General features: G+C 36.5%; 2 protein-coding genes and 1 long non-coding RNA gene across 3 annotated transcripts; 2 read left to right on the top strand and 1 right to left on the bottom strand.

The window, feature by feature from the left end:
* Positions 1-286: 286 nt before the first annotated feature.
* On the top strand, positions 287-797 carry LOC115228624. The gene is made up of 3 exons (XR_003883231.1): positions 287-562; positions 615-691; positions 722-797. It is a non-coding gene; the product is annotated as an uncharacterized LOC115228624 (long non-coding RNA).
* A 2,375-nt stretch (positions 798-3,172) lies between these two features.
* On the top strand, positions 3,173-3,732 carry LOC115228618 (cingulin-like protein 1). The gene is made up of 2 exons (XM_029799174.1): positions 3,173-3,306; positions 3,337-3,732. Exons 1-2 carry the CDS (start codon positions 3,304-3,306, stop codon positions 3,730-3,732), a joined length of 399 nt encoding a protein of 132 aa, XP_029655034.1. The 5' UTR covers positions 3,173-3,303.
* A 12,884-nt stretch (positions 3,733-16,616) lies between these two features.
* On the bottom strand, positions 16,617-17,195 carry LOC115228619 (tigger transposable element-derived protein 6-like). The gene has a single exon (XM_029799175.1). It carries the CDS (start codon positions 17,193-17,195, stop codon positions 16,617-16,619), a length of 579 nt encoding a protein of 192 aa, XP_029655035.1.
* Between the last annotated feature and the right edge of the window lie 1,820 nt (positions 17,196-19,015).

Below are 19,015 nucleotides of genomic sequence, written 5' to 3' on the forward strand. Positions count from 1 at the left end.
GGATCCCCATAAGTAGTGTCCTTACACACAACATGGGCATTGGGGGAGTTCTTTCTCTTTTATGGTTCAAAAAACTGTAGTTTTATGTGAATAAAATCATCAGACTGCCTCCTAGTGTCACCGAATTTATTGAAATGTCCTTAGTGTTGGTAGCTGACCATGGACCCGCTGTGTCTGCTGCCATGAATACAATCGTCGCCTCCCGTGCAGGAAAAGACCTTGTTTCCTCCCTCTGTTCCGGTCTCCTAACAATAGTACGTGTTCCTTGCTTTACTTGAAGGGCGACAGGTTTGGAGGTGCGGTTGATGCTGCCGGGAGAGCATTCTTTGACGCAGTAAATGCGGGAATGTCTCCGGATGAATTTGTTAAAAAAAAACGAAAGCAGAATCAGTACATAATGGGCATTGGGCACAGAGTCAAATCAGTTGTTTGGATTTGTCGATAGCAGGTGGGAAATCCGGATAAGAGAGTTAAAATACTGATTTCCTACGTAAAGGAGCATTTTGACAACACCTCTGTTTTAGACTTTGCGTTAGCGGTTGAGGTGATAACTACTTCTAAGGTACATTAATCTTTTGTTATTATGTTAATTGTTCATCGATTTATTTTCATAGAGACCAACTCTTATTCTTAACATCGACGGATGCATTGGGGCCTGCTTCGTTGATTTACTGACTACGTGCTTCACTGCGTTGATTGGTCTTGAATGATCATCTTATAGTGAGCAAGTACACCATTTCATAAACGCGGGAGTGCTTAATGCGATATTCGTGCTCGGTCGATCAATTGGACTTATAGGTTTACAATAAACAACTATTTGTAGGACACCACATTGACCAGAAGATACTTAGACAGGACCTTTATCGCCACCCGTGGGATGATATTTCGTATATTAATCCCGAAAGTTCTGAGAGATAATTAATGTTCTAATAATTTGGTTTTTTTCATTCAATAATACCTCGACATTCCTGAAATTCCTTTTAACCGCATTTCTACGCTTTTGATCTAAAAAATTCTACACTTTTGATCCAAACCCTGCAGAGGGTAATGGACACTTGATGGTACTGTCGAAACACATAAACGTCTCATGTCTATTATACATGTTTGTATATCGATTTAGGTTTAATTTGACTGAAACAACATTGTAACCACGACAATATTATTGCGCATTAGCATTCATATATTATTAAAAATATGAAAGAATCGGCATTATCTGGCAAATATGGTCAAGAAGGTTGTGCTTTACTTTCTTAATATGTCACTTGGTGACCAAGCTGTACTCTTAGATCTCTCTTTTGCTGAAAAATGAAACATCACAGATGGAATTTTGTGTGAAGGTCAATCAATTGGGACGTAATGTCGTTGAAATGGCATTTTATTTGTTAAAAACATTTTTTAGGTCTGCACTGCCTTTAATCTCCGTGAACCTTGGTATCTGACTCTAAGCTATCCGAGAAGGAACGGTGAAGGTTATTACTACATTAGGAAATCAACAAAGGTCTAATTGTCTGATAGACGTTGATAGTTATCTAAACAGCCTTTGGGAAAGTCATCAGGGAGCGTTGAATGTAATATATGCGTGTACTTGTACCCAGAGAATACAGTCACTGGACTAATCACACAGTCAATGATAGTAGGTCCTCCTTTGTCATGGCTAGGATTTTTTCTACAACAACGTGAAACAGTTAGTAAGAGATGGAGTGCTTTATACTCCACCGGAGAGGTGCCTCCTGCTGTCATCGATGGCAGTTTTGAATGACTGCGGACTTTATAACTCAATGAGGCACACTGGGAATTATGTATCCGTCGAGAATTACATCCCCGAGAGGTGGCGATAGTGACATTATTGGTAGAATGTTCGAACAGTACGACCTGCCCATGAGCGCCTGGCAGGACAAATTGGTTTTGTTCCACCAGCAGATGAGCGACGATTAGTATGTCTGGACGGACCTTATTCGCAGTGTCCAGAACGAACGACAAATCAATCCAGCCGCTGAGTACTTGAAGTACTGTCAGGACGTGGACATGTTTGGAGTGGAATACGTGCCGATAACCAATAAAAACGGTACCAAAATGTATTTCGGATTGACTCCATACGGAATGCATGTGTATAATTACGACAACAAGTAGGCTACTTTTGCTACTGTAGAATTGACATCATCGCTACCTTCCCCTACGGAGAGGTCAAGTCGGTTAATCGAAAGAATAAGAGAGTCAAGATTGTCTTCAGTGGAGGAAATTCGAGTGATTCGGTAAGAGTGTAGGCGTGAGCAGACTTTTACTATATGGTTGGAAAATGCTGACGACGGGACGATGCTGACTGACATGATCATGGAATACAGGACTCTCTACATACAGAACAGGAAAGATGATTCAGAGTTTATCAAATTGTTGAAGAAACAGGCCTACTCCGAGGAGGAGATTCTCCGCCGACAAAAGTCAGAATTCATTGCCAATTGTAGAGAAGTGATGGGACTCAAGTACAAGCAGATTATGGAAATGGAGGAAAGGATCAGATCAATGAGTACCCGACTTAGTACTTATGAGAATTTTGACCAATCGGGTAATATATCCTGAATATATCAGACTTGCCTGAAATGAGAAACCAAATCCAGACACTTTCTGAGCAGCTCGATCGAATCACTCTAGAAAAGAGGGAGATGGAGTTTCAGTTGAGCCAAATGACTCCCCGTCAGAAGGGAGACCTTGATGAGACGACTCGCCTTTTGGAAGAGAAGTCAATGCAGATTGAGAAAATGTCACAACAATTGGAGAGGGCAAATGATTTGTTACAATCACGTGAATACGGAGAACTGTGAGTGGAGTGAACATAGTTTTTGTAGTGATGTACAGGCGGAGGCTGCTCTTGGAACAGCAAGACCGCGTAGTGATTCCTTGGAAGTGATACAAAATCAAATCGCAAAACTCGAGAATCAGTTCACGTCAGGTCAGTCAGTCCAATATTTTTGTAGACCAAGAACAAAGGAGAAAAGAATATGAATCCATTCGCCAGCAACGAGATCAGTTACAAGAGGAACTTTGTCAAACTCTCGAAAGGCAGACTATAACAGAAAGGAAAAGAGAGGAGCAGCTCAGGTTAGAAGAAGAGTTGAAGGCGACTGAACGGAATCTGTCCAACAGTACTCACTATTTTTCTCATTCTCAGAGTACTACGATGTCACTCCTCAAATCGACAATTTATCTGCCAAACTAAAACTTTTGATTGAGGAGAAAACAGAACTTGAACGTCTGCTTAGGGACGTGACCAAGTCCTCCTCTGTGGCTTCAGATGTTCGTCTCATCATGGTTGTAAACATGCCTGAATTGCTTTCTTAGGAACAAGATCTCGAAAAAAAGAAGATTGAGGTGGATAACATGCAGAATCAGATCTCGGATTTGGAAGAGGAGTTGAACAGGGCAAGAAGTCTATTGGAAGCGACAGAACGAGACCAGAAGACAATACTTGAAGAGGAAAGGTATTCGACGCATGCTATCCCGAGAACTAAAATTCGTCTAATACAAGAAGAACAAATGAGGCGAGACATGGAGGAGGCTACTCGCCTCAAACTCGAGTTGAGTATGCAAGAAGAACGAATGTTGGAGGCCAGGCGCCAACAAGCACAGGAAATAGAGCAAAGGACACAATTAATGAATGATTTGGAGGAGAATAGAGCGGCAATTCTTGAACAACTAAAGAATATTGATGGTAATGCTATTTTCTATCAAATTTAGAACCGGAGGCACCAAAGTCTTGGTCCTCTGTAGATCTTGTTGAGCAGAATAATGTCCAGTTAGAAGTTGCCGATGTTGTAGCAGCCGAGGCCCCAATAAGCCGTATGGAGTCTGAAGATGGTGATCGACCTGTTTGATGTATTTTAGTCGAGGTTGTATTTGATGTGGATGCAATTTCTTCTCTTCCTCGGTATGAACAAGATAGAGAACCAGCCCAAATAAAAGTTAACAATGAAATGGACGTTAAGAGATAATTATCTAATATTTAGAATTTCACTTCTCTTCTGGAAAGAACCAAGATCGAAAGCAGGGAGACACCCAATGACGTGATTTATCGGGCAAACATTCGTCAAGGACGGGACAAATACAAAACTCTCCAGATGATCCGTTCGAATAATACTCGCAAACATATCGAAGCTTTCGAGCTTCGTTAGTTAATTTAGTTTTCGCGTTGTTTACTGGCATTTCATAATAAACATTATTAACCACTCTCTCATACTGATCATTTTTAGTGCTCCATATCTCCAATCATACACTTAATTCCTGAATTACAAACCATACTCAAAAAATGTAATGACAGTGAGATCATAAACTGGTGCTATGTTTTTACACATGTCTTTAACAAATATGGGTTACCATGTCAGCTCCTTGCTTGGGTATCATTAATAGATAATTATATCGTTAAAAAATTTTCAAGACGAAATTGCATTCGAATTACTGTAATTAACACCCCTATTCTGATTAAAAAACAAACATTAAAATATATAGAACTACAAAAAATATGTTTATGCACAAACGGAGTATTATTCTTTAAGAAAATCGAATTTTAAATAATAAAAATTGATTAATATTTTTGAATAAATTAAGTATAAAGTACAAAGTAAAAGTACAAAAATTAATTATAAAGTGCAAAACTAGTGTAAATTATAAACGTGTCCTGCATTCGACACCAGAACGCTGAAGGCTAGGGATCTTCTGCTATATGTCTCCTTTATGAGATAATGGAAATATATCTTTGTAAAATAATTTAAGGCGGGCAGGATACTTGCTGATTGAAATTTTCACAAAGGACAGCTCCAATGTTTTTTCATGAGCTAAATTATTTCTGTTCTATCATTGGGGGCTCCGATTTAAATCATGAACGTGCAGATCCCTTAATTTATGTTTAATTTGAAATATTTCCTTTACTTATCTGACGAGAGAGCCCTAACAACTAAAAAAAGGTCTTTTAAGGCACCTGAAACTGAAAGTATTCAGCTACAATTACGGACAAAACTCATTGAGGAAGACGTCAAGGCAGCTGTTCGCGCTACATCCTCGGATATGGGAAGCCTTTTGCATCACCCTGCGACTTTTTCCGCATTGGTGCCAAAACACCCCGGACCCCCTGAGGACTAACATGTTTTCCATCCCCCTAATGTCTTACCACTGACGGCCTCCACCGCAGATGTATGCAAGAGCCTAAAGTCTTTTCGTCACAGTTTAAGAAACCAAAACCGAGTCACATCCGTAATCTAATATGCACGGCGGTCGCGAAAAATGAGACTAACTTGCTCGAAAATTTCGCTGGAATTTCTAACAAGATCTTATCTGGCGAAATATGCCCAAAGTCTCCGCCAAAAAATCTAACGTATCCAGCCCATCGTCTACCTGGGCTACTCTAAGCCTTCTGCGCTCATTTTTGAAACATCCATGACCGAGTCCACAAATGCTGTCCATCAAGGCTACCTTCTCGCGCCATTCCTATTCTTTCTCGCAATTGACAAACTTTAAGATCCTGTAAAAAGGATCATAATTTATAGTATCTGAAAAACGGTCCAATTGGAAAACCTCCGAAAACAATCCTTACAACGCTCGTGTTGAGTTTCCGAGCCCTTAGTCACCAATTCAACTCCGGGAAATGAAAAATCGTGAACATCAACACAAACGAATTCATTTTCAAAAAATTTGACAACAGGATCCACCTTCTTCTCTAAGGAAAACTTGATCTTCATTGAATCCCCTATATCTGAGAGGGGCAGAAGCTGCCATAAAGGACAAAGTTCCAGAATTCTCCGACACATCGGGTCACTTATGGAAAGGGTTACCGGCACACGTATCTAGCCAAATATTCTCCCTGGCTATTGTCAGTGGTAATGTCCCGGCTATCTGCCAATAACCAAGCTAATCAAATAACCCCTTTATTTTAACTTAAATTCATATTACAAATGAAAAAAATTATAAACCATGAATCAACATAATATATTCAAATGTTTAATTGTGGGCCTACCGTGAGGACAATTCTGCCATATAGACAACATTTCACCAACCCAAGGCTGCTCAAGAAGAGTCAAATTGTGAACAATCTCACGCATTTTGCCCGCGGTTAAGCTCATTCCGGCACATACTGCACTACGACACGCCCGTGTGGCCATGTGTGTTCGCAGTCTCTCGTCCATTCCACCCACACGTAACATTTCAGACACATCTACGAATCAGCTTCTATTTAACTACCAAAAATCGCAGAATCGACACAAAGGGACGGGACACGGCTGATATATACACTCTCTGAAATAAACAATAACTCAAAACCATCGGAAATTATAAAATCAAAGCCACAGGATTGGAACATTTCCATACTGTCAACCAGATTGTGTCTCTCGATCGGGCTTAGATGAATTTGTTGTGGACTGCAATTATAATTAAAGAAAAGAACCAAATGAGAGGCTGTGAAGACGTATCCGGGGAGGACATTAGTTGCTCAAATCTATATTTCTCGTCAGCTGCGTGCTGATCAATGATAAATAAGTGTGTTGGGGGAAGGCACACGACAATGAATGAAGCATTGAACTGCCCCACAACACTCAATCTGCACAGATCATCGCGAGTAAGTCGACATGTCTCGGTGGAAGGTGTAGAGACCGACACAAGTCGAGGTCGAGTGGAGAGAGTTTGGACGTGTTGGGTAGTGTTGAACGTTTGGGTAAGAACACATTTAAGGGATAAGACCAAATCCTCCTCAAAAGGAATGAATAGTCGGTCAGAAAGAGTGCATGATATGTTAATTACGAAAAAAGGCTTCTTAGTGCCATTGGCGAGTTTGAAGCATTCGTTGATAACATTCCGAACCTGAAAATACAAAATGACTAAACCTTAGGTAGATGAGTGGGGTGATTATTCACGAAAATAAATTGTTTGTCAGTCCGACACGAATGAGAGGAAGGACGAGAAACAAGTCCAGAAAATCTGGGATAAAGAATAGCCAAAACTCAAAACGTGGATCTGAGAAATCAAAGCGAGCGAGAGAAGAGCAAATCTTATCACCAAATAAATAGGAGACAACATCATTGAGAGTCCCTCCAGTCGACTGCAACAATACTTGACGATTAGTAGTTCGCAAAGTGAATTTAATTTTAGGAAATGCCAGCAAGTGTGGATGGAGGGATGATACAATCGAAGAAACTCCACGAGACCACGTCCTTATCAATTCTCTTCTCCTTACAGGCATCGTCCCGTCGAATAAGTCCTCGACAGTCACAGTCGTTCCAATCTTGGGTTATTCAGGAAAAAATACTTGACGGGAAGTTTGATCTATTAATCTGGAATGGCCAGTCATTTTCAGTCTGTGGGCCATAGCCATATCGACTGTACGACTGACAACTGTTATCGATCTGCCTTAAATTAACTCAAAGTACTTGCTGAGTTGGGATATGCAGGAGAGTGCATTTCCCCTGTATCCGAAAGAAGACATTCCAGTTTTCGAGGTGTGCCCATGTCCCACACCCAAATATAACACAAATATATACACAACAGGTCAAATGAGTTCTCTCCAATGCCTTCTCCATCATCCCATACTTCAATAGAACGACTTCCACCATTGGACAACAAAATGTCTGGTAATTAGACGAGTCTAACCAATCGTGGTGGACTTTGCATCAATGCTGTTCTCAACTAATTCCCGTATTACGGCACATACACTCGACGCTACTTGGCCACTCACAATTTTACTAGCACATTCATTTGTCAGTCTGTTCATGCACAATAACTTTTTTATTGTTATTATAATTAAAGTTTAAATTAATTATATTTCAACATTTAAATAATTTTTAACGTGCTGTTTTAGTGGTATGTACGGACAAGACAATCTCTCGATTAAGAAACGAGTTTCAAATATTTTTAATATTACTAGTTTGTGGCCGAAGGTCTACTAAGAACTGAACTAAAGTCAACAATGATGCGAATATTCCGTGAAGAGGGATTATCGGATGTTTCCATTCGTCATCATCCAAAGAAGATTGAAATTGTCCTGATGGCGACACGCCCTCAGCAAATTGCTGCTGATCGGGGACTCAAGATTAGAGAACTGAAAGGACTGATATCTTCTCGCTTTGGATTCCCCACAGATCAAATCGAAGTATTATATATGTTAGTGAGTCAAGATATCTGTTGAACGACTTCAAGATAAAGGGCTTAGTGCTTTGGCACAGGTGGAGTCCATCCGTTACAAACTGATAAGTGGGTTGGCGGTAAGGAGAGCAGCCCATTCGACTATTAAGTTGTGCATGGGGGCGGGTGCAAACGGAGTTGAGGTCAAAGTGTCAGGAAAACTTCGCGGACAGAGGGCAGGTGTTCTAAATTCGTGGACGGTTATTTGATTCACTCCGGGGATGCTCCTAACTATTATTTGGACAAAGCTGTGACAGGGATTCAGATGAAATCAGGTAGTTACTATTCATATTTTTAGGTGTCATCGGTATACAAGTCACTATTATGAAGCCACATGACCCGACTGGCGTTAAGGGACCTAAAAAATTGTTGCCCGACAGTGTCACTATCATTAATCCTAAGGATTTGACTGATAGAGACAAGCCATCTAAATCTTAACAATGTTGTGCGTTTTTTCTTTATTTGGTTTATTGCTTGGTCTTTTACTGAATGGTTTATTATTCAAGTATCAAGATTAGATCTTCTAAATGAGACTTTTTAGGCGTAGCAGTGAAAATTTAATTTAATATGTCACATGGGCGACTATGTCGCTATGGGCAGCCAGTCCTTTTACGTGTTTCTATGGAAAACGCAGAAAAGGTATTAAATATTGAATATAGCAATATATATGGAAGAGTGTAGATTAATCAATTATTCTAATTTAAAATTACATTTGAATTATCTTTTAAAAATGGCTTACCCAAAAGTATTATTAATTTTAACAACGTGGTTACTCACCTTTGTGATGTCTGGGTTTAAGGGTTACGTCAGAAATATTAACGAATACAATCAAATTAAGGAAGCGTTAATCGGGATATTCCGGAGGATATGAATGCTCGAAGCAAACACCGGTTGGCCAAAAAGGCTTCCAATTTTTGTCAAAAATGTCTGAAGAATCGTCAGCAGAAACATCATTTAATTTCGAGTTAGGGTTACGTTAGGGTTTGGGTTAGGGTTAGATTTTGAATATTTATGTTGTCACTTGCCAACGTTAGGGTTAGATTTTGAATATTTATGTTGTCACTTGCCAACGTTAAGGTTAGGGTTAGATTTTGAATATATTTATGTTGTCACTTGCCAACGTTAGGGTTTGGGTTAAGGTTAGAGTTAAAGTTGTTACAAACTTTGCAAAAAATTTGATGTAAATTATAATTTACTAATGTTGCAATTTATATTATCAAAAATAAAAATAATTCACATTATAATTTGCTAATGTTGTAAATAATTTTACTATTTTAAAGCAACCATGGTTCAAATATAAAACATCATTTTATCAAAAATTTAAAGTTCAATCATTAGTACGATCGTTTGTCTTTATATTAGTTGGCCTGTTAGTAAATATTTGCTATGTAGTTGCCATGGTAACACGTAAAGGCCAGGTTGCCCATAGGGGTCTGATCACCCATGTGACATAATATTCCCAAAAAAACATAAGGAAATAAGTTTAGGGTATCGTTTAAAGTATTTGTAAGTTAACCACGGAGTTAATAATCATATTGTGTGCGAAAGTGACAGATGATAGTTCTATACGACCCTGTCGGATCGGATCGATTCCACGACGTCGGTGGCAGCAGAACAGGCGCGAAATCGTTGCTCCCAAGGACCTCTTTGCTTATCAAACTTGCCCTTTTCCTTTCCGGAGACATTGAACCAAATCCTGGCCCCATCAAGAAGAACCTATTACGTATCTTGCAGATCAACATCAATGGGATTGGTCATAAGACTGCTAAACTTTGTTCCTTCCAGGAGAAGCACGACGTGGACTTTGCTTTGGTGCAAGAAACGAAGCTCTCGGCCAAAAATTGCTTGCCAGATTTCCCTGGTTATTCTTACATCCGTCGGGACAGGACCGGGCTCCGTAAATGGGGGTGGTTTACTAACTCTTATCAGAAAATCCATCCCGTTCATTAACTGTACCTCCCAAGCTTACTCGCAAATTGACAACGATCCAGTGATTGAAATGACAGCTATAACTGTCTCTACAGGGTCATCAACCAGGAGACTCATCAATATGTACGTACCTCCTCACTCGTCATGTCCTCATGGATGGACCCCTTCTATTCAAAACCTCCAGTCCCTCAGGAATGTCATTATTTGTGGTAATATGAACACAAAGAGCCCGTTATTGCTAAAAAATCAATCTCTCAACTCAAGAGGATTTCTACTATTCGACCAATTTGATGGTTTAGTCATCCTCAACAATCCCTCATCTCACACCAGAACACCGTCAAGAAAAGGCAACGCAATTTCCTCTCCTGACATCTCGCTGTGTACTCCAATTCTGGCCCCTGTTACTTATTGGAAGGTCATTTAACACCTAAATTCTGATCACAACCCGATTATTATTATTGAGAATGCCCTAAAATCCAACATCGACATTCAACGCCGTAGTTATATGAATTACAAAAAAGCTTCCTGGGACGACTACCGTCTTGCTCTAGAAAAATCACTGAATGATTTCGACATTATCAACTTTCGTTCGACTAACGCAGCAGTCAATTATTTAAATGCACTTCCTTCGCTCCGCAAAAAATTTGTCATTCACCCGGAGGTCCTATAAGAGCAACCTGGGAGGACGCTGTTGTTTCTGCAAGCTGCTGGTCTCATAATCTAATGTGAGATCGGAGTTACGCTACAACAACAATTAAAGACCTCCGGAGCCTTCTATACCTTTCCAAGTTCAATATGGGAATTTCCAAATTCAATATGGGATTTCCAAGTTTAAAGTGGGATTTTCCAAATTCAATATGGGATTTCCAAGTTCAAAGTGGGATTTTCCAAATTCAATATGGGATTTCCAAGTTCAAAGTGGGATTTTCCAAATTCAATATGAGATTTTCAAGTTCAAGGATTTTCAAGTCGGTTATTGAATTTATTTATTATTTTAAAATCGCCTTACATTACAAAATGTACGTTAATAAAAAGAAAGAATTAGCTGAAAAAAGAAAAAAATTTGTTGACCGTTTACGAAAATGATGGGGATTGGAATCAAGTTACATGTTCTCTCGGAATAAAAAGAACAAATGCATACAGGTGGATAAAAGAAAGCTTTAAGGATGATTTAAGAGGTGGTTTTCGATATTCAAAAATTTCAAATACCGTACGAGATTATATGCAAGAAATGGTCGAGTCAAATCCGAAAATTACTTGCAAACAATTGGCTGCAGAGATCCAAGATAAGTACGGAATAAAAGTGTCAGGTGAGTGCGTTCGCCTGCATCTTGATTCGCTTATGTATACCATAAAAAACATATGATTCGAACCTGAAAAAAGCAACTCAATGCAGAACAAAGAGAAGCGCAAAAGATTTTGTGAAAAGCTGCTTGGTTATCAAGCAATGGAAATTCCGATTCTTTTTATGGACGAATCCAAGGACTATTGCCTTCTTTATTAAATTACAAGGACGTAACATTTTAATTTTTTCGTTTGATATAAATGAGTCATGATTTTTTTTCAAATATTTTAAAATTAACTTGGAAATCCCATATTGAATTTGGAAAATCCCACATTGAACTTGGAAATCCCATATTGAATTTGGAAAATCCCACTTTGAACTTGGAAATCCCATATTGAATTTGGAAAATCCCACTTTGAACTTGGAAATCCCATATTGAATTTGGAAATTCCCATATTGAAGTTGGAAAGGTATAGTTCTTGAAGGACGTCGGCCTCCTTATCGCTCGAAGGAATATGAATGCCCGCGAATCCTCTTGGATGAGACAAAGGATCTTGGTTATGATCATGCGCGACAACGCGCAAGCTATCCGTTTAGCCGGGATCTAACCGTTCTCTGGCAATGCTCGCAGATCGAGGCCGTCTTTCCTCCCGGACTTTTTTATTTTATTAACTAAATATATTTTAATTGTGATTCTATTATTTAAATTTATATTTCAACATTGACCTAATTAAAAATATTGACCTAAAAAATCCAAAAATTGACAAAATTGACCTACAAAATTTATATAGAAACCATTTTTGAACATTTTTTAATTAATCAGTATTTTTGGATTAAATTCTAACTCTGAATTGAAATTGACTTTATTGACTTATGTTGCCCTCTTTGTCATCAAATCTTTTATATATTTTCTATCGCCCACCATTTCGTATTCAAATAGCTCGATATCGACTAATCCAATGTAATAGTTGTACAGTGAGAGAGCATATTCATTAATTGCTTTCAGTTTTGTATTTGCTAACCTTTCAATTCGCGTCGTTACTTCTAAAAGAATTTTTTCAGGATGTATTTATATATTTTCCTTTCAAATCTTATATATATTTTCCTTTTTCTTTTTTGATTTTTTTAATTCTCACAGTCTATCTTGTTTTATTTTTTGACACTCGTTGTTTAATTTATTTTCTCGGAAATCTCCTATTCTTATGTATTTAGCCAAAACTTGTGCAATAATTAACCATATAGACCAGGGGTTCTCAACCTTTTTAGCTCAAGGGCCAAATCGATAATTAAGATTAGCTTCGCGGGCCGCACAAAAAATATTTTATATATTTTTATATTTTCCATTTTACTAAATATTGATTTGCATAAATATGTAGATTCATATATGCATTGTGTGTTATATTTTTGAATTTGTCTTGAGGAATTAATTCGTAAAAATTAATAATGGACGCATTTTTGAACAATGTCGCAAGTTCTATATCATGTTGTAAATTAATGAGTTCTAGTTGAAACTTTGCAGGCGCATCCTTAATTTCCACGCTGAATGGAGCTGCGAATATTTTCATTAAAGGAAGGAATTCTTTAAAATTCTAAAAATTAAATTTATATAAATGTACCCCAAAACGTGCTTCAAATTGATTAATGAAATCACCAATTATGGATATGTTTAACCTTAAGAATGAATAATTAAATTAAAACATTATTAAAAAATTAAAAAAGTTAGTTACTCTAGAGGGGCCGCAAAAAAATCCTGGGGGCCGCATTTGAGAACCGCTGATATAGACTCTATAGTAAACTATGAGGTCTTTAGTGTCCTATTTAGATTTTTGCTGTTTTACCGGAATTTCTATAATCCCATTGTTGTTCCATCAGAAAAGAGTAATTCTTGCAAGAATTCCTAAATTCGCTAGTTTTGTGTGGCTCCTATACTCTGTGAGCTGATCAACTTTGTACAAACTGGCACTTTTTCATGCGTTTTTCCTGGGTATCTTCTCGACCCTGGGCACAAGAATAGCCTTATAGGATGGAAAGCTTGCTTTTCAAGGGTAGAAAATCGTATTTTTGGAACGCAATCTAGACAGATATCTACGCTGTTCCCCTCGGCATTAAAATTGCCGTGCATGAGCGATTTTGTTAAAGATCAAGAATGGATCTCCATCAAGACCTATGACTGTCGCGACAGCAACAAGGTATTCCAAAGGATGTCATTTTTTATCCTTCGAGGTAATTAAATCCCTTCCATAGCTGCTTTATAACAAAAACTAGCACATTGAAAAAACCAGAGGCCCGTAAGTGATTAGGATTTCGCTTACGTCAGCTACAGAATTTTTCAAGATTAAGAGGTTTCTTTTGTCTTGCAAGTTTTCTTTTTATTGTAGTGCGGCTGTTTCGACGATAAATAAACTATTTATATGGATTAATTCCCAACATATGCGAGTTAGTTTACTTTTTTAATTTGTTTGCTTTTTAATTTTTTGTTAATCTTCAAATCCTAGTAGCAAACGTTGGACAAAACATTGTAGTTCTTTACTGTGAGCGACTGATTATTAAAAAAAATTATAATTAATACAGTTATACATAATAAAATAATTCAACTTAAATATTTAGTTTGTAATGGCAATTAAACTGTTGCTCCTATTCAATCGGCAAGGCCGTATACGCCTACAGAAATGGTACGGAGCGTACTCGGATTTCGAGAAAACTAAACTAAAAAAGAATTTGATTTCTCTGATACTTAAGTCGAACCCGGATTGGAATTTTGCAACTATTAATGACTACAAACTAGCATTCAAACGGTTTTGTCTGGATTTACTGAATGACAGATATGGCAGCCTATATTTTGCAACAATTAATGACGCAGAGGACAATGAAATGCTAATTTTGGACATCATTCACAGATACGTGGAAATACTCGATAAATTCTTTGGATCAGTTGCTTACTTATTTATTATTCTAGGTATGCGAAATAGACATGATCTATAATCTCCAACAAGCTCATTATCTCTTAGACGAGTATATTCTGGCGGGTCAGGTTCACAATTCGTCCGTTAGGGATGTTATTGAACGTGTTTCTCGGCAAGACGAGTTAATGGAAGTGATTTACTGTTCTTAAGATTTAGGATGATGTTTTCAAATATTTGTAATGCGCCTTTCTAATTGACTTATTATTTTCAATATTTTTAACTCGATTACTTAAATATTTGTCGTCAATGTCTAAATTATATCCTTATTACAGTCCGACCTTGAATTGGAACACTAAGTGTTCCAAAAACTGAGGTTTTGTCAAAAAATTAATATCAATATAAATTTAATAATTTAATTAATGCAAAAAAGTATTAAATATTATTATTTATTGAAAAATAGTCATCGATCCTTTTTCCATAACCATGATTTTTCTTCAAACTACTGAACAAATTTTGTCTGAAACAGTAAAAATCATTTAACAAAATTTGAGCTATGTCTAGAACTGATTCTTCCAATTCATTCACTTTTGTTACTACTTCTTTGACCGTAGTCTGTTTATTTCGCATACCACTGTAAAAAATTTTTTCATTATCGCTGCTTTCCGTATTTTCCAACACTTCGTCTACAACTTGTTCTATAACATCATCCGTCAGATTATCAGAAACAACAAATATTTCATTGCCGAAAGTATTATCCCAACAATTTTTAATTATTTCGGAGGATACATTTTGCCACGATTTCGATACTATTATCAATGATTGGCGTAAATTAATTTTTTTTAAGTAAGTCGCAGTAAAAATCTTCTTCATCTATACAACAAATAAATTCAATTAACGCCTTCGAATAATTATCTTTAAAAGTTTTGATTATCCCATTATCCAATGGTTGAAGAATTGGAGTTGTATTTTTGGGTAAAAACAGCAATTCGATATTTGAGAGCGATTTATTTTCATGACACGAAGCGTTATCAAGAATTATTAAAATTTTTCTCTTTTCCATTTTCATTCGTTCATTCACTAAGAATAACCATTGAATAAAAATATCTCTTGTCATCCAGGCATTTTTGGAAGATGAGTACATAGCACCATAATCCTCAGGGTTAAAATTTCTGAAACATCTGGGATTTTTAAATTTCCCGATTATTAAAGGATCAAATTTTTGGCCTGAATAACTGCAGCAAAAGAGTAAAGAAATTTTTTCCTTATTTATTTTAGACCCTGACGCTTTTTTATTTTTTTGTACGAATGATTTTTTTGGGGTCTTTTTTATAAAAAGACAAGTTTCATCAATGTTAAAGATATTATTTTTTCCAAATTGATCAATTTTTTCATGGAAAACTTTTAAAAATGATTGAATTCCATCACGATTACATGAGTTTTTTTCGCCGCTAAGGATTTTGAATTTGAGTTCATGTCTTTTTTTAAAATTCATTAACCAACCATTCGATACTTTAAAGCTTGTAATGTTGAATTTACGCGCAATTTTCAAACCTTAAAACAATGTGAGAAAAAGTAAAATTACCAATTTTTTGATAAGAGGACCTGAAACTGGAATATTTTGGAGCCGTAATTGTTGAAAAACGTCGAGAACTTTACTATCCAATGTTTTAAAAATATCGTCAGTTTTTGTTTCAGTCCGAAAATTTGGAATAATGTTCACACAGGTTATTTGCGGCGTAATCGTTTTTTTATTCGAGCAATTGTGCCAATGCTCGTTTCATATTTTTGAGCAAGTACTCTGTGTGAATGACTTTTTAGTTGTCGAGCAATTTCAACCTTTTTCTCGTAACTGAGACCCATAATGATTTAGCGTGGAGTTTTTTTTAATCCAAATTAATTAATTTTTTTAATGACTAGAAATAAATAATAATAATAAATTTTGTTCCAAATCGAGGTTTTCATTTAAAAGGAATTACAGTAGACTATTCATTTAACGAAAATGAAAATTGAGCATTCGTTAAATGAATTTAACGAAAAAACTGTTTAATTAAAAATGTGTCATGTAATCGGTAATTTTAGGTTCCTTCTTTTTAATTTTTGCCAATATATTTTTCAAATTTGTAATTAGGTGAATATGTTCACCAGATTTTTGCAAAAAATATTTTTCAAGATTTTCCAAATATTTAAGTGCATCTGCATAACCAATGGGATTGTCATTTGTGCTATCTATTTCTTCATGCTCATTTTCTTCCTCACATTGTATTGTATCAAGATACGCGTTTTCTTCGCAGACGACAGGTGCACAGACAGGAAACTCAATCATAATTTCACTTTTATTATCTTTAATTGTAAGGTGATTTAAATTTAATACCTTTTTCGTCAGTGGATTCTTCAAGTATTTTTTCATCTATCTTCGCCCAATTATTTAATGCCTTGTTAAAGCAATTTTTGATAGTGTCCACTGTGACTTCGTTCCAAGCCTCAATAATTAAAGGTAGAGCATTCACTAATTTGAATTTGGTAAGTTTATCTGTATATGACAATGTTCCTATATTTGTTCCCATACTCAAATTTCTAGTCATTCCTTTTTTATACAACGATTTAAATGAATGCACAATCCCTTGATCAATTGGTTGAATCTTAGATGTTGTCTTTGGAGGAAGAAAATACAATTCGATATTACTGAATTCACCATCAAAATAGTGAACTGGCGCATTATCTAAAAGAAGCAAAATCTTTCTATTTTCCACACTCATTTTGGAATTTAACCGTTCAACCCAGTTTTTAAAAATTAAACTGTTCATCCAAGATTTATTGCTATTTGCATATTGAATCCCAAGATTATTCATATTAATATTTTTAAAACCATGAGGATTTTTGAATTTTCCGATTACCAACGGATGCTCTTTATCTCCTTCCATATTTGTGCATAATAACAATGTTATTCGTTCTTTAGAAAATTTTCCTGAAGCCCTTGATTCGGAGTCAAGAACTAATGTTTTTTTTGGAGTACATTTGAAAAAAGGGCAGTTTCATCGCAGTTGTAAAAATTTTTCGATCCATATTTTTTTAACATGGCTGCAAAGCGTTCATATGAATCTATAAGCAAAACGGGATCCACTAATTGTTCTTCTCCAGAAATCGTGAGTGTTTTTATTTTATACTCTTCCTTAAAGCGTGAAATCCATGGGTGAGATGCTTTGAAATTTTCAATATAAAATCGTTGAGCAATTTTGAGTGCTATTTCGCGTACCATTACATTAGTTATGGTGTGATTACAGAAACGTTTGTTCTGAATCCATGCATATAGTGGTTCATATATCTTATCAGTACAACTTTTAAATGTAATATTCTTTTTTTGTTTGTGACGCCTTGATCCATACAATTGCATTTTCTTCAACGTTGAATTGATCACTCCAATAGGCATATTAAACCGCTGAGCCAAATTTTCTTTAGTAACAGCAGGATTATTCTTCTTGAAATCAATAACTTCCAGTTTTTGTTGAATTTGATAAGTTTTTCTTTTTTTCTTCATATTGTTCAGCCTTGCACACATGGTTTACTACGAAGAAATAGCGAGAAAAAATTATTTTAAAATTTTAGTAAAAATTTTAATTTTGTTATTTAAATATTCGTTAAATATATTTAAATATTCACTAATACAAAGAACAAAAAATTTTATTTTTTAATTTATCTAAGGAAAAACGTAAAAAATATTTTGAATTTCGTAAAATGAATATTTTCGTTAAATTTTTTTTTGTTAAATGGATAGTCTACTGTATTTATTAGCCCCCTTGGTTGAAGACTAAGCTATGGATTTGGACAGTCGTGAGTTCGATTCCGAAGGAGGCAGTTTTCATCCTGGGGTCAATTCTCGTTATCTTTCCCCTGCCCGTGAGGCAACGAGTACTTCTGGCACGACACAGTTGGAAATGGGGATCTCTTACCTTCCGGTCTTAGCGTGGCGTTATGGGGTTCACCATGTCAGTTGGAAAATTCCATTCGGATATGGCAACGCTCAGGAGGCACTTAATGCCTACCGAAAAAGGACTTCTAGATCTCATCATCGACCCTGGGACATCGTCGCCTCAGGCCGATCATGCGGGCAGGATCGAACCTTTCAGTAGGATCTCCCTCGTTTGGATCGGCGATCACGGGGATTATTGTAATTAACTGGCTTACCCGTCTTTGGTCTTTAATAAATAAAATAAATATTCTAGGCAGAGATCCTACAAAGTGTTCCAAAAACTGAGTTATGTAGTTTTTCTACTTCCACTTGCTTTAACATGGCGTGAGAAGTAATTCCGACTTCAATTAGAGTGATTTCGTTTTTCGTTTTATCAAGGACAAAGATATCTGGTCTATTGTTTTTTACATGAACATCTGTCTGCAAGGTGGTGTCCACTCTTATCTCCACTTTATGATTCGAGCTAACCGACTGGACTGTGTGTGACTTTAACCTTTTGGTTTTCCTGATTCCATTTTGGCGGCAGAGATGCAAATGGATGCATCTTATAACTTCATTATGTCTTCTGGTATGATCACTGTTCAGCATTCTGCTACATCTTGTAGCCATGTGATCAACAGATTTTTTAGCTTGATTACAATGATTGCACATCCCTCCGTTATCGTTGAAAAATATATTTCGATCCTGAATAATACAATACATTGCTTCTGATCTCGGACTGTTGTTTCCATTCACTAGCTATTCCGTAAACATATTGATGTCAACATTCTGATC

Source organism: Octopus sinensis, unplaced genomic scaffold (genome assembly GCF_006345805.1).
Source record: "Octopus sinensis unplaced genomic scaffold, ASM634580v1 Contig10832, whole genome shotgun sequence".
In the NCBI taxonomy this organism is placed as follows: Eukaryota; Metazoa; Mollusca; class Cephalopoda; order Octopoda; family Octopodidae; genus Octopus; species Octopus sinensis.